We start from the raw sequence: 15,279 nt of genomic DNA on the forward strand, positions 1-15,279 counted from the left end.
TTGAATCTAGACTAACTAAAATCAATCCCTAATTAATAACAAGCCTTCCAAGACTTGCTCCATAACTATGTCATAAATATGTGTTTTTGAGCTAAATCCTCAGGTTTAATTTAGAACGCTAAAATAGCAACCAAAAAAAAAAAAAGATGATGCATGTGTAAAAAAGGAAAAGAAAAAAAGAATTTAAATCTGTATGTACGTATGATGTAAAAGTTTGACGCGTATGGATGGGGCTAACCATGTAGACTTATGACTCTAAATTAAAAACTTTGAGATGGAAGAAATTCAAAATTGATAATTGACAATTAAATTAGTGCAATGAACTAACTAAATTGGCAAATTAGGTGAAGACGATACGCGTCTGATATGTCGCAAAATAGAAGGCAATGACTCAGCGTATAGTCATTAAATTATACGGGTTCGTGTCACATCGTTCAATTCTGCATTCACTCGTTTAAATACGTACGTACGTATGCAATGACCTCAATTTTAATTTACACACATAACACAAACACGAACAAAATTAAATTTGTGTGCATATACATAGATTTTTTGGCAGTCCCAAAACACATATAAGATTTGCCTAAAAGTAACAATTTTATTACTATTCACAAAATGTTATTTTGATGATAGTGTGTCTATAAGATAGTGCCGGACTGTGAGGATTCTTAGCTACATGGATAGTTCAACGTGCTCATCAGCATCTGACCTTGAAATGTGGATCATCCAAGGCACATTAGCATGGCGTACTTCTCCTGTTCGAACCGGGGTTTGAAACCAAACTTCTCCTCAGATACATAAACTTACTATCAGCTTAGTACTTGTCTTATATTTTATAAATTATAATTAAAAAACTGCTTTTAAATAACCCTATGGCCAAGGGCTATTTTGAAATGGCAGTAATATCTTTAAATAGTATCTTTTTAATTGAGATTTACGAAATACTCCCTCGGTCTCTTTTTATAAGCAATATTGGACTCAATCACCTAGATTAAAAAGTTAGCTAAAATTACTTAAAAACAATGAATGTGTAGAAATTGAAAGTTTTTTTTTTTCAAAATATGCTTTATTTATGGGGAGAGGGTACAAGAAAGAGAATCAGAAAATTCTTTTAATGGAGAGAATTATGAAAGAGAGAAAATATGTGATGAAGAGAGATAATAATTTGAAAAATAAGATAATAAATATATTAAATATTAAAATAAGTAATTAATAGGACAAAATAGAAAATTTGTCACAAAAATCTAAAACAACTTGCAAATGTTACTTATATTTAAAGAAAAAAGGGAATGATATCATTATTTAAAAATATTTGATCTGAGTAATAATGTAATTTAAAAGAGCATACCTCTTCAAGATTTCAAAGATATTTTCGAAACGATATATTTAGATAGATATCATTATTTCACCTTTTATTTCTTAAAATTAATATAGCCATATAGGAGTGATGTATTGAGATTGATTCTTTTGACTAGGAAACGTATTTGGTGATTCTGAAGAATCAAATCCATCAATAATTTCATATATTATTTACTTTTGATGCCTTTTCTTAGTAAATATTTTTTTGCAAAGCATGCAAACACATCATATATTCATTGGGAATTGAAGACTGTATAAATATAAATATACATTGTTAAATCTGATAAATCACACGCTATTTTTTATTTTCAATAATAAATTTCTTGTTTACAAATCATGTTAAATTGCCAAAAATATCATGGTTTCATAATTGAAACTACACTAATAAACACCGTGTGCTCATTAATGTTGTAGTGAAATTTGGACAATTCAGATATAATAAAGAAAATTCAGATTTAAAAATTTTAATTTTCAATTTTTTAATAATAAATTTATTTTTTTAAGAATTGTTAATTATGAGATCATCTTTATTTTAAATTATATGAATCTATTAGAATAAAAAAGTTTAAAACATTAAAAAATTAAATTGAATCTAGACTAACTAAAATCCTGACCAAAAAAAAAAGACTAACTAAAATCAATCCCTAACTAATAATAACAAGCCCTCCAAGACTTCCTCCATAATTGTGTCATAAATATGTGTTTTTGGCTAAATCCTCAGGTTTAATTTATAACCCTGAAATAGCAACCAGAAAGACAGAGAGATGCTGTATGTGTGTGCAAAAAATGGAAAAAAATATATATATATATACATATATATATATTTGACGGGAGAATGGGGTGGTAATTTGACGCAAGGGGATGAAGCATAGTGACGTTGATCATAGTATAATTTTCTTATTTTAATTTTTTCCTGGTGAAATAGTATAATTGTTATAGGTAGATTTGATGGGGTGATAGCTGCGTGTGCTTAATTTCTGAAAAAAATAATAATTCAAGTTTCGAAATTTTAAATTTCAGAACTGAGGCAAAAAATTGTGAAATCTAAGTTTAATAGACATATATGTAATTTTGAAACAATCCTGAAAACATTATAAATTCTCCTATCCTTGATTAGTCGCATTATGGACAAGTAACCTCTTTCACTTAATCAACCTGTTGATAATTCAAGTGCATGGAATAATAAAGATAACTCGAGAAAAATTATAAATTTAAAAAGTAAAATGAATTGTGATTTTATATCTGGCAATAAAAAAAATTCTCCAACATCAACTTGATCATTAACTGCAGTGAACTCCAGCGGTAGCTATAGCAATTTCAATTTACTTTAAAGAAAATGTGTTAATTTGATCCTTTCCTTAGGTAGGTTAGAGCTAAACCATCCAACATTATCAAACTCATGAGTTATAAGCTTGTAATGAGGATATAAACTCGGATCATAACGTCATAAAAGTTTACTTATATTAACAGATTAGCATTAATAGCATACAATTAAATAATTAAAATATAAAAAAAGACAACAATTTTATTTGAATATATTTCAAATTCAAGTAATTGAAATTATAACTATTAATATCCTTAAGTTACCATATTCAAAAAATAATTTTTTATGAATTCCTAATAAAAATTCATTAAACATAATTAAATAAAAAATTGTAGCACATGTTTTAAGAGTAAGTCAATGCATTTTTATAACCTGAAAACATAAAAACATTAAACTTAGAGGCCAACTAAGAACATGGACCGACAACTCAACACATCCGTAGTACGAATACTAGTAGGTTAGCCCGCTTCTGTGGTAATAACCATTTTGCTTTCACACTACAACTACAAGAAAAGCAAAGAGTATTGATTTTTTTTTTTGGGTTTGTGAACAAAAAAGAATTCACACAATTTTTATATCACAATTTAATTTCTTAAATCAAGACTACGGTTTTAATAAAGAGGAGTATTGATTATTATAAAATGTTGTTGTCTGCTGTTATTGTCCCTCATTTAATAGTCCCACATTGATCATATTAAGTAATGGATAATTTCCGTGATCCACGTTGGCACCAGGTAGTAGCATTTTGCCAGTTTGCCTTCTTTAGTAGTAATCAGTTGTCCCACCATATTTATACATTTCTATGGCCACCAATTCGACAAGCTGCAATAGATATGGACCTCTTTCATGTGGTCCCAATATAAAAGTTTAAGGATTTAATCACTCCTGATATAACATTAATAATAAACAACCAATAAATAATACTACATGCTATACTCTGAGCCAATTTGGTTTAATACTAGAAATAGTAAATTCAAATTTTTATTGCCAGTCAATTTTTCTCTCTAAGAAATCAACTTTAACATTTATAGTTTGTGATTAGTATATATCTTGTCATAAGTTGTGTATTTACATGCACATTAAAAAAAATATTCTCAATATAAAAACACGGTTAACCAATTTGAAAAGATTAAATAAGCTAAATAACTGAATTAATTATAAGATGATCTCTCGAAAAATGCTTATACATATTCGTTATTAGATTGTACTCCTCCGGTCCTTAATATAGAACCCAATTGTTGAGTTGGTTTTGGTCCTAAATATAAGACCCATTTATCATATTTTTCAATTTTCTCTAAATTACCCTTATAGATACTCTCTCAATCATAATCAAGTAGAAGAGGAAGATGGGGTATTAAGAAAGATGATTATGGTATTTTAGGAAAAACGTGTCACATTTCTTATAATTAACTAACTTATCTAACTTCCTTAATATAATCAAATTAGTTAAATGAGTCTTATATTTAGGACCGAAGGAGTATATCAATTTATAAGTCAGTCAATTAAATTAGTTTTAAAAAAATAATAAATATAAATATTTTGAAGTAATTTATTTAATTATCTGAAATCGTTCCTGGCATGGATGCAATCAAATAATCTCACAGCCGTTTCTTTCTTCGGGCACAATGACATCATGAGAGACAATTATCGTTAAGTGACAAAACATTTTGAAGCATGTGCATGACTTAATTATCAACTAAGCGACTAACTTTTATAATTTGCTGTACCACAAAGTTGTATATAAAAAAATAATTTGAAGAAAGAGAGCCGGCCATTAGAATGGTCTTAACCCACAAAAAAAAAAAAAAAAACTCTTCAACTGAATTCAAATTCCAATCGAAACCTAAATAATCAAATATGAATTGATGTTTTGTTTAAAAACCACCGACGCCATGCTTTGCTGCCAGTTAATCAAGTATGATCACTTTCTAATACCAACAAATCTTTAATGCTATTCTTAGGAGAATTGTTGCGTTCGAGTTGTACGTGTAAATGAAAAAAAAAATTGAAAGAACAAATTATAAAATATACTACTTCTGGTCCTAATTATAAGAGCTAGTTGACTAATTTAAGAAAATTAAGAAAAAAAGTTAAGTTAGTTATTTGTAATAAATAAGTATTGTTTTTTGTAAAATATCCTTACTAATCAAGTGTATTAGCTAGAATTATCATTGTTAGAAGGACCATCTTGAAAAAAATATATAAATATTAGAGACAAAGTGAATTGGGGTCTTATATTTAGGACCAAAATAAAAGTCAAACAAAATCTTATATTAAGGATCGGAGGTAATATACTACTTTTGTTTTTTGACACAAGAGCTTGAAAACCAATTTGAGAATATTAAAAAAATTAGTTATGTCTAAAAAAATGTGTGATGACTTCCCTAGATTACTCTCTTTAATCATATGGATTTTTTTGTTTTTTAACCAAGCTTTAATCATATGGATCGAAACTATATCTTGATGGTAAAAACTAACCATTTACAATCAATAGGATATTATGACGAAAAAATCATAAATTTAAGAGATAAAGAAGATTACAATTTTATATTTAATATCAAATCTAAGTCCCAATTAATTCTTATATTAATCTCCAGAAATAGTACTTTTTCGGTTCTAAATATAAGACCTATTTTATAATGTAAATTATCAGGACTGAAGTAGTACTGCTAACATTAATACTGCGAAAAGGACATAATGCATGCATGCACGCACCATTGTTGTCTGTGGGCTGGTGGTGTGGATGCAATCAGATGTCCCAGCCGTTTCTGCAACGGCAAAAGTAGCATTTGCATTTTAGCACGGTGAAATGAGACGCAAACATCGTAAGCGACAAAAGATTTTGAAACTTGCGCACTTCCGTCTATATGACTTATCAACTACTAGGTTTTATAATTCATAAATAATAAATATAATTTTTGGTCTCTCAAATTTGTTTTTATTTTAGTTTTGATCTCTCAAATTTCTTTTTATTTAGAACATTCATCTATATAATTTAATAAAAATTTTAACCATTTTGTTTTTTGAGGATCAGAACCTATTATTTGAAATTTGAGAGACCGAATCCAAAATTAAGATAGATTTGAAGACCAAAAATTATATTAATCTGAATCAGTTTTATTTATATAGATTATTAAGAAAATATGGGCAGAGATTGAGAAATGAAAAATGAGGGACATTTGCAAACCTTAAGCAAGCCAATATGCCGTACTCACAGCCTAGCTTGGCGCCACTATGTTTCATATCTATTCATTATTTATTCTATTCAATTCTAGATGCAGGAGTATAATTTACAGGGATTAATTAAAAAAATTAATTAGTTATTTGTAAAACAATGTGTTGATTTTTTTAAAATACGTCTTTCTATTGTTCGTATTGGAAGATATATATCACTTCAATGAACAAAATCCTTTAACATACGTAAATTATTGTAATTGATAGGAAGAGCTTTAAGACAAAAGTTATAAATTTTAAAAATAAAGTAAATTTTGATCTTGTATTTAATTAGCACCAAATTAAATGGCTCTATTCACTCTTGCAATTAGAAGGGACTAATTTTCAGCTCAAAAAGAAGGGACCAATTTATTTTTGTAGTTCATGTTTTCTTTGTTCTTGGGCCCAGCCTAATCAAACCCGTTGGGGTAGCAAGCAACTATTTCTACAGGTAAAAGAATTAGCTAAAAAATTGGTTAATGTTTTTACAATTTGCATTTCTTCTGAGAAAATACCCTTAATTAAATGTAATAAGTTGTAACCCAATCTTATTAATTTCTTTTAATTCTTCGTTCTCTCCACTATAATCACTCAACAAAAATTGGTGTCAATGGTATTATTAGGGGAAAAAAATTACTACATCTTATTCTTATTACAAGACATTCCCCATATCATCCTTAATATTAAAATTCTCTGTCTAAGAGATTAATTTTTTTTCCCTAAATGTCCTTTGCTTTGATATTTCCTAATCAACTAAGTAGCCCCTTTGCTATATAAACAACCTCCTCTCTCGTGTTTTCAATACACTAGCTGACACACGCACATTTTTCGTTGTTGGTCTCGATTTGGAGGAGCCCATTACAATACGGATCATATCAACCCAGGCCCATATGGGCCCAGATAGGGATTCCCATGTCATCTACTGGCCCGTTATTTTGTTGTGAACTCCTCGCCCAGTTATCTGTTGATTCTGTTCTTTTCCCTTCTATCCATTTTCTTTTTGGACTGATTTTCTCTTCTATCCATGGTTGGAGAGAGATTTCAAATCTTCAGGTTGGAGAGAGATTTCAAATCTTCAACAGAAGGAAGGGGATATATAATACTCCTCCGGTCCTTAATATAAGATCTATTTAACTAATTTGATTAAATTAAGAAAGTTAGATAAGTTAGTTAATTATAAGAAAAATAACACATTTTTCTTAAAACACCATAATCATCTTTCTTAATACCCCTCTCCATCTTCTACTTGATTATAGTTGAAAGAGTATCCATAGGGGTAATTTAGAGAAAATTAATAAATATGAAAAATAAGTATTATATTTAGGACCAAAACCAACTTAAGAATTTGATCCTAAGGACCGGAGGAGTAGGATGAAAAATCTGTGATTTGCATCCTCTATTTTTATATACAAAAAATTAATGTACCAAAAAAATGAAAATAAAAATTGATATAAACATTAAATGCGAATTTAATACTATATCGTTCTGTCTTTTTTGCCCGAATGTATAAATATATGAATATAACAAAACTAATTTACGGAGAAAGGGGCCTTCTGCAAAGTGGGATATTATAAAATATTAACGATAACGCAAAGCTCGTTATCAGTATTATTATATTTTTTTGTCAACATAAAAAATGTTAAATTTTATTTAATTTAAGAAAATGAAGACGAACTTGTCTATTATAAATATTGAGCACCAAATTATAAGCCAATCGCTATCACTCACCGCATTGAAACAAAGCAACCTCTTGCAATCATCGCCACTGATCAGACCAAATTCATAATGCGTTTTCAATGATTTAAGTCATTCTCTTGTAAAATTATTATATAAAACATTTATAAATAAAGGTTAAAGAAGAATCCAAATCTAAATCTTTAAAATTATCTATTAGAAGTTATTTTTATTTAAGTTATAAAAGAGATAGGCATAGACATATATAACTCAAAAGATATTAAATCACACATACTCTCATTCTCCGACTTATTATTATTACTACTACTATTACTATTATTATTATTTTTATTGTTATTATTATTATAATTATTCAGGTACAAGGGACGAACGAAGATGACAAGGAGTGGTATTTAAAATCGATATATGTGATGACGAAGTTATTCTAGATGACAACGTTGATGAAAACAACTCTTTTAGAAAGCTGTTTGTTTTGATTCTGGAAAAGGAGGCTAAGTGCTTATCAACTAAGGAGTCTAACTAATTAATTAGGTTTGAGTCAAGTTCTATCCTAATGATGATGAGTCATACACACACGTATATATATAATTAAGGTCCCATAGTAAGTCAGCCTGGGCAAAACCATTATTTACGTGGGAACTCTCACTCTCAGTTCTTATCCAGATTATGTATGTAATTGATTAATTATGCCCTAGTTTCATCATCGATATAATTCTATACAATCCATCTGTTGCCTCACTAATTAACTACTTCATATGGGTCCTATATTCAGCACATAGTTTCATTCTCAGCACGGCCTCTACTTGCAATATAATAATATGATTTGACTCCCTATTAAAATTTCAGTCTTTTCAAGTTCCGTACCTAATTGTTTAATTTATTCTTTTATGTCCATTTTATTTTATTATGTTAGAATGTTTTAAAAAAATTAAAACATGTTTATCCTTAACTATAAGAGCTACTTAATTAATTTGTATAGATTAATAAAGTTAAATAAATTAGTTAATTATAATTAACAAATAGAACCATGTCTTTTTTAAAGCTATAATTCCCTGTGTTCAAACATCTTGTGCTTTTTCCCCCTCATACAATGACCATGACAATTTCATCACAAAATTAAAGCATTAAAAGCAATACATATAATTGTCACAATCATCAACATAAATTTTAAAAACTTGTCCATAAATTAATTTGATGTTTCCATTACATAAACTAAATTGTCTTAGAAGTAAAGAATATAACTAATGGAAGCTGGGTCTAGCAGAAGGAGTTATTCCCTTATAATATGATGAACCAAATAAAAACTCGAATCATTACTGAGAGAATTGCTCATATTTAGTGCTGGCATTGCCTCTAATTTGCAAAGGTTATGAGGGTTTGGTGGGAGCCAATAATTCGGCGATACATAAGAGGGAAGCACTTAATTTTCAACGAAGAAGATAAGGCGACGACAACATGGGTGCTTTCTTGAGAGCCAATACGATGGCGATACATTAAACCTCATCGTACAAAATTTCTCATTATAAAATCTAACGTGCTTTCATTCATTCATTTTTTTATAATCAAAACTTGGATTGATTATGATTCCCAATTACTACTCATGCCTCATTCCATCCAAAGCTGAGCCATTAATTCCCCACTAATCCCTTACTCTCTCTGTCCCTAATTATAAGATCTTTTTTTTTTGAATGGATTTGTCTCTTTTTATAAGGTCTCTTTTGAGTTTGTCTGAACATTTAATGTATTATTACCTATTTTACCCCTAGTAAATTCTCATGTAATTCTCTCTCCATACATTCTCTCTTTATTTATCTCATTATTATTCTCTTACATTTATTAGGGGTATATTTGGGAAAAAATTACATTTGTTATATATCGATTGCTTTTAACTAATTTTAACTGTTTTCTTAAAAAGCACAATTTAGCCAAAAGGTTCTTGTAATTAGGGACGGAATAGTATTCTTTTCATCTCGTGTGTGTGTGTATTACGTTCCTTTTCCTTCTTCACAACACCTAAAATCTTTTCTGCTAATCATTTTTATTTTGATTTCTAAACCATACCCCCCACTTCGCATAAAAAGTTTTGACATCTTTAATAATCTTTGTCGTCACCCATCGACCATCTAGTTTCAACTAATTAATTAACCAGCTGGCTAAAAATTTTAATTATCATTTTCTATATTAATCATTACGATGATTTGAATATTATTGTTGAATTTTAAATGAGAGTAGATTTTTAACATGATTTCATTTTCGGCCTTTTCAAGGGAAGCTGAATCGATATGGTTTCTTATATATTTAAAAAAAAAAAAGGAAAGTCAAGTTCTTTGTCAGATACTTCAAATAAAATTTGAAAAAAAGACTTCCATTACAACCTTAAAAAAGGGTTAAAATCTAATGAAATATTGTTTTAAATGAGGCCTTTTTAAAAATATCGATTTTTATTTGACATTGTTAAATATCGAAAAATTTTTAAATATCAGAATTAATTTGTAATTCGTAAAATGGATTAAAAGAGCAACAATCTGTGTTGTTCCGAAAACACACAGCCGAAATATTCATTTCTGACAATTGATATGGTGGCCTCCGTAGAAGTAGAGCCATGAAAAGATTCCCACTTATGTAAACTATACGATTTAAGCAAATCTGATTCCAATTTCATGTACTTTAGATCTTTAATTAGGAAAGAGCTTTCAGTTTCATCTTCATTTTGTGCTGCAACTAATTTATTTATAGTCAAAACCCCATACTGCTTTAGACATGCTGTTGACATTTTCATGAAATTTGACAATATTGTTGCTTCCACAGACAGCAACCAATTAAAAGGGCTCGCACAAGGATTTAAGATTTTATATATATATATATATATATATATATATATGTATGTATGTGTGTGTATTAATATATTATATAGAGTCGTCTCTTCCTTTTCTTATGGTTACAGTGAAAAGAGGAACTAATTATTCATGAATAACATACCAACATTAATGGCGGCAACCTTAAAGGGGAAGCACATTATTATGAGGTCCAATTCAGGCTTGGGAGTTGAAATTGCGGCCTCAAAACACCGTCGCCGACGGAGCCCAGAAGGGCATTTGGGTGATGAAACGTCGCCGTATTCTGAGGAGGAAGCTGGCTTAGCAGAGAAATGAAGGAACTGTTGTCGTCAGCTGAGGTAGTGGTACTAGTCACCCCAGTTCTGTTAAGATCGCCATGGAATCTCTTGCTTGACGAAGACGACCCTGACGGAGACCCAGCCGTGGTCTCGTTCCAAAACGGCGATGGGAGGGGTCGTTTCACAGGAGGGAAACTATTGGCCTTTGATGAGTTTGACGACAACAAGTGGTGATTATCATGAGGATCACCGCCGCCGCCGCCGCCGATGCCCAGAATTCCATCGAACAAGGTGTCATCATTCTCGAGTCCTAATGGAGGGTTGGAGATTTGGTGAGCGGCGTTAGCAGTATTATTAACCATTGATAAACTTGATATGGTGGGAAGCATAGCCTCCATGCAAATCTCCCTCTCCTGCTCCATCAATGGCGGCCTCTGCAGACTAGTATTCATATTACTGTTGTTTTTCTTGTATATCCGACACAAAACCCAATTGTCAAGCTACAAAACAAAACCAGAAACATTCCAGAATCACAAATCCTTGTCAGAAAAACGAAGACCAAACACGTACACATATATGTAACCCTCAGAGATAAAACTATAGTACCCTTAAGGAGTTTTTCTTGGTCGATTGTGACGCAGGATCGGAAGGCAGAGGAGGAGGCTTAGGGGTAGAATTCCTGTAAGAATTGTTGTCGGTGAGCCTATATTCATGCATGATCCAGTTGGTTTTAACGCCTTTTGGAGGCTTCCCGCCGTAGAAAACCAGAGCTTTCTTCACCCCGACTTTCTGGTTTCGTCCGTCCGACGACAATATCGGCTTGTCCGTTCCGGTGGCCTTCCAATACCCCGAAGTGGCTGCCCTGTTTGGCCTCGCTCCATTTGGATACTTCCGATCTCTCGGGCTGAAGAAGTACCACTCTTGCTCCCCAAACGCCGCCTTACCTGTAAAATTTACGGAGTGGGTATTGACGAGCGGAAAGGAAATTAAAGAAGAAATGGGGTGTGGTGAAAGAGATTACCGGGAAGCTCCCAGGGATCGAACTTGTAGAGATCGACGTCGGCAATGATGGCGACGGGAAGCGGAGCAGAGGCGGCTTTTCGCTTGAGGTAGTGAACGACGAGCTCTTCGTCGGTGGGATGGAATCGGAAACCAGGAGGAAGCTGAGGATGCTGACACCCTGAAGATGAATCGGTGCTATCCATAACTTCCACCACCAAGCTTCACCAATCTATATATCCAATCAATCTCTCATGCACACACAAAAACTCTTCTTTCTCAATTTTTTTTTTTAAAATTTCTCTTCCTTACCTGTGGAATTGAAAATCGAAGCCTCCCTGTGCGAGTAAGGGAAGAGTTGAGGGAGAGAGGAGGTTGGGGGCGGGGGAGGGATAAATGTACTGCAGCGGAAGGTGACACGTGGGAAAGAGAGGAAGGATCATGTGACACGCGTCAGGGGGACCACAGGATCGCAAGAAGAATGAGGATGGAGTGGGGCCCTGGGATTGTGGGAGGGCTGTGAGCTTAATTTGGGAACTGCCTATTTCGCTTTTGATGTCACGCTTTTCATACATACATGCACACACATTCCTGACTCACACACAACGCGCTTTCATCACAAAACGGAGAGCGCACACAACTTTTTTTTTTTTTCTCTCTTTAAAAAAAAAAAAAACTTCCCACGAGTTGCACGTCATTCTCAAAAGTTCGGCGAAATCAAGATAGATCCAACAACCAAAAAAACGCTTCCAAAAAGAAAAAATAAAAAAGATAACTAATAAAATATTACATTAATCATAAGATTCTCGAAACCGAAATCATTATATAAATATGATGACCCTGATCCTTATTTCCTGAATTAATTTACTTAAGAGGGTGCATAGAAACGAGAAAATTACTATTTTGTCTCACACCATAGGTAATATAATCACTAAAATGTAACAGTAAGACTTCGAACAAACAAAATTAATTAAAAGGGAAAATTTTACTGAAGGACCGCAGAAGATAATTAATTTTAAAGAGTCCCTAAAACTTTCTGAAATTTCACTACAGGACCAAGGGGGCAAACTGATGTTAATTCCACAAAGAAAATGACCATATTGCCCCTCATGTGAACAAGTATAGGAGAACCCATTTGCAAGTGAGGTTAGATAATTTACAACATGCATAGATATATTTACAATTAAAATTAGTCCATTTACATATTACCTTCTTCACCTGAAAAATGTTTCTGGGTGAACAAGTGTAGGACAGCCCATTTGCAAGTGGGATTAGACAATTTGCAACATACATATATTTATTTACAACTGGAATTAATCCATTTACATGTCACTTCCTTCACCTAAAAAAGGTCTCCGTGAGTGAACAAGTGTGGGAACACCCATTTGCAAGTGGAATTAGTCAATTTGTAACATACATACATTTATTTACAATTAGAATTAGTCCATTTACATATCACCTCATTCACCTGAAAAAGGTGCCTGTGAGTGAATAAGTGTGAGAAAGCCCATTTGCAAGTGGAACTAGTCAATTTGCAGGATACATACCTTTATTTACAATTGAAATTAGTCCATTTACATGTCACCCTGCAATAAGTATTATGAGGGGCAATAGCGTCATTTTCTTTGTGGAATTAATATCAGTTTGCCCCCTTGGTCCTGCAGTGAAGTTTCAGAAAGTTTTGGAGGCTCTTTGAAATTAATTGTCTTCTGCGGTCCTACAGTGAAATTTTCCCTAATTAAAAAGAGGGAAGATGGACGGCACGTGCGCGTTATTTGGCTTGATTTGCAAAAGTCAAAACTTGCGGGGCCTATATTATTTGTCTGGAAGGACGTGGATGATTAGAGGGCAAGAAACTAATTGAAGGATATATATGGCGGGTGGATGATGTAAGGTTTCACTATCATATTTTGATGAGTACGATGATATACATATATATAAATATATACTCCTCCGGTCCTTATTATAAGACCCTTTTTAACTTTTTATTTGGTCCTAATTATAAGACCCTAATCCATTTTGTCTCTTATATTATACATTTTTTTCCAAGATAATCCTTCTAGTAATGATAGTTTTAGCCAATATACTTAATTAGCAAGGATATTTTAGGAATGACAACACTTATTTATTATAAATAACCAACTTAACTTACTTCCTTAATATCCTCAAATAAGTCAATTGGGTCTTATAATTAGGACCGGAGGAGTATAATGGGTGAATAATTATCAGCCTTTTTATTACTTTGGTTCCTTTTCTTGTCTTTGTTTCGTCAAATTAATGAATCAATTCAAGAGCGTGCATTTATGTTCAGTTGATAAAAATCAGAATTTTAGTATCCTTTTATTTCATATATGTGTGTGTATCTTTCATACATTACATTATTAATTAAGTGTCAACTTGATGATTTAAGGATAATAACGTGACGTGTCTAGAGAGTCTTCCAACAATGAGAACTTGTATTTGCACTTACAATTCATAATACAGTTGAGATTTATCAAAATGTCACATCAAATTCTATTTATATACATACACCCACTATAGACATAATACAATTTACACTACAAATTAAATCTTATATTTAAAATTGGAAGTAATGGATATATGACACAATTTGTTCTTAACGAGTCATTATACATATATGGATAATTTTCATGGAGTAGAATAAGATTATGTGAAAATTTTCATCGCATATATAATTCTCTTCTGTAAATTCATTTCCCTAATTAAGAGACAAAAACTAATTAAGGGGATGTTTGGATGAAACCAAACCATGATTTGGAGAATAACTTCTGGATAATAGATTATGGGGAGAATAGATTCTGTGAAGAATAGATGTTGTAAAAAAGTAATTATGAAAAGTGAGAGTGTTTGGATAGTTGTTATCAGAAGCACTTTTTATATATACAAATTACTAAAAAAGACATAAGTTAATATGATAATTACATAAAAGATAGATTTTATGATATATTTTAATTTGAAGAATAAAATGTTAATAATATATTTTTTACTAACATAATTAATAATACATAAGATAATATAATTAATGAATAATTAATATGTGTATATATATTTACAAGATATAAGATTAATATGTTTATAAAAAATTAATTGAGAGATGTTAAAGTCATATTATTGTTAAAATTTACTCTGACAGGCACAATCATACTCTCCAATTTGAGCCAGAAGCAGAATGGATTCACTTCTCCTGAAAACCATGGTTTTGGCCCAAACCATGGTTTCAGATTATGGCATCAAAATTGATGCAGTTTGGGTGACATTCCACCCAAACCATGGTTTTGGGAGTCACCCAAACAGGCCCTTAGCTCTTTTCTTTTTTTCTCAAATAATTAATGATTGTAAATCTGATTTCCTAGTACTTGGACGTGAAACAGGAAATAAATATACATGTAATTAAATTCAGGAAAAGTTTAGGTGAAATACTACTTGAAGATGTATGTTATACTCAGTGCCTTTGTAACCAATTGTCCACGTTAAATGGTACTACATCCGGTCCTAATTATAAAAACTAGTTGACCAATTTAAGGAGATTAAAAAATAAGTTAAGTTAGTTATT

General features: G+C 31.4%; 1 protein-coding gene across 1 annotated transcript; it reads right to left on the bottom strand.

Annotated features, from left to right (window-relative positions):
* Positions 1–10,479: 10,479 nt before the first annotated feature.
* Positions 10,480–12,021, bottom strand: LOC114732422 (NAC transcription factor 25-like). Its single transcript, XM_028919700.1, has 3 exons — positions 11,728–12,021; positions 11,313–11,650; positions 10,480–11,206 (listed from the first exon to the last, which is right to left on the bottom strand). The coding sequence occupies exons 1-3, from the start codon at positions 11,909–11,911 to the stop codon at positions 10,610–10,612; spliced, it is 1,119 nt and encodes a 372-aa protein (XP_028775533.1). The 5' UTR covers positions 11,912–12,021; the 3' UTR covers positions 10,480–10,609.
* Positions 12,022–15,279: the final 3,258 nt, after the last annotated feature.

Source organism: Neltuma alba, unplaced genomic scaffold, assembly GCF_004799145.2.
Source record: "Neltuma alba isolate B1F8T4 unplaced genomic scaffold, ASM479914v2 tig00012910_pilon, whole genome shotgun sequence".
In the NCBI taxonomy this organism is placed as follows: Eukaryota; Viridiplantae; Streptophyta; class Magnoliopsida; order Fabales; family Fabaceae; genus Neltuma; species Neltuma alba.

Bases quoted from the DNA above. Each gene is read 5' to 3' on its own strand.
- LOC114732422 (XM_028919700.1), bottom strand. From the start codon at position 11,911: ATGGATAGCACCGATTCATCTTCAGGGTGTCAGCATCCTCAGCTTCCT. The intron at 11,651-11,727 runs GTAATCTCTTTC...TAAATTTTACAG, and splicing joins CGATCCCTGGGAGCTTCCCG to GTAAGGCGGCGTTTGGGGAG. The intron at 11,207-11,312 runs GTACTATAGTTT...TTTGTTTTGTAG, and splicing joins CCAAGAAAAACTCCTTAAGG to CTTGACAATTGGGTTTTGTG.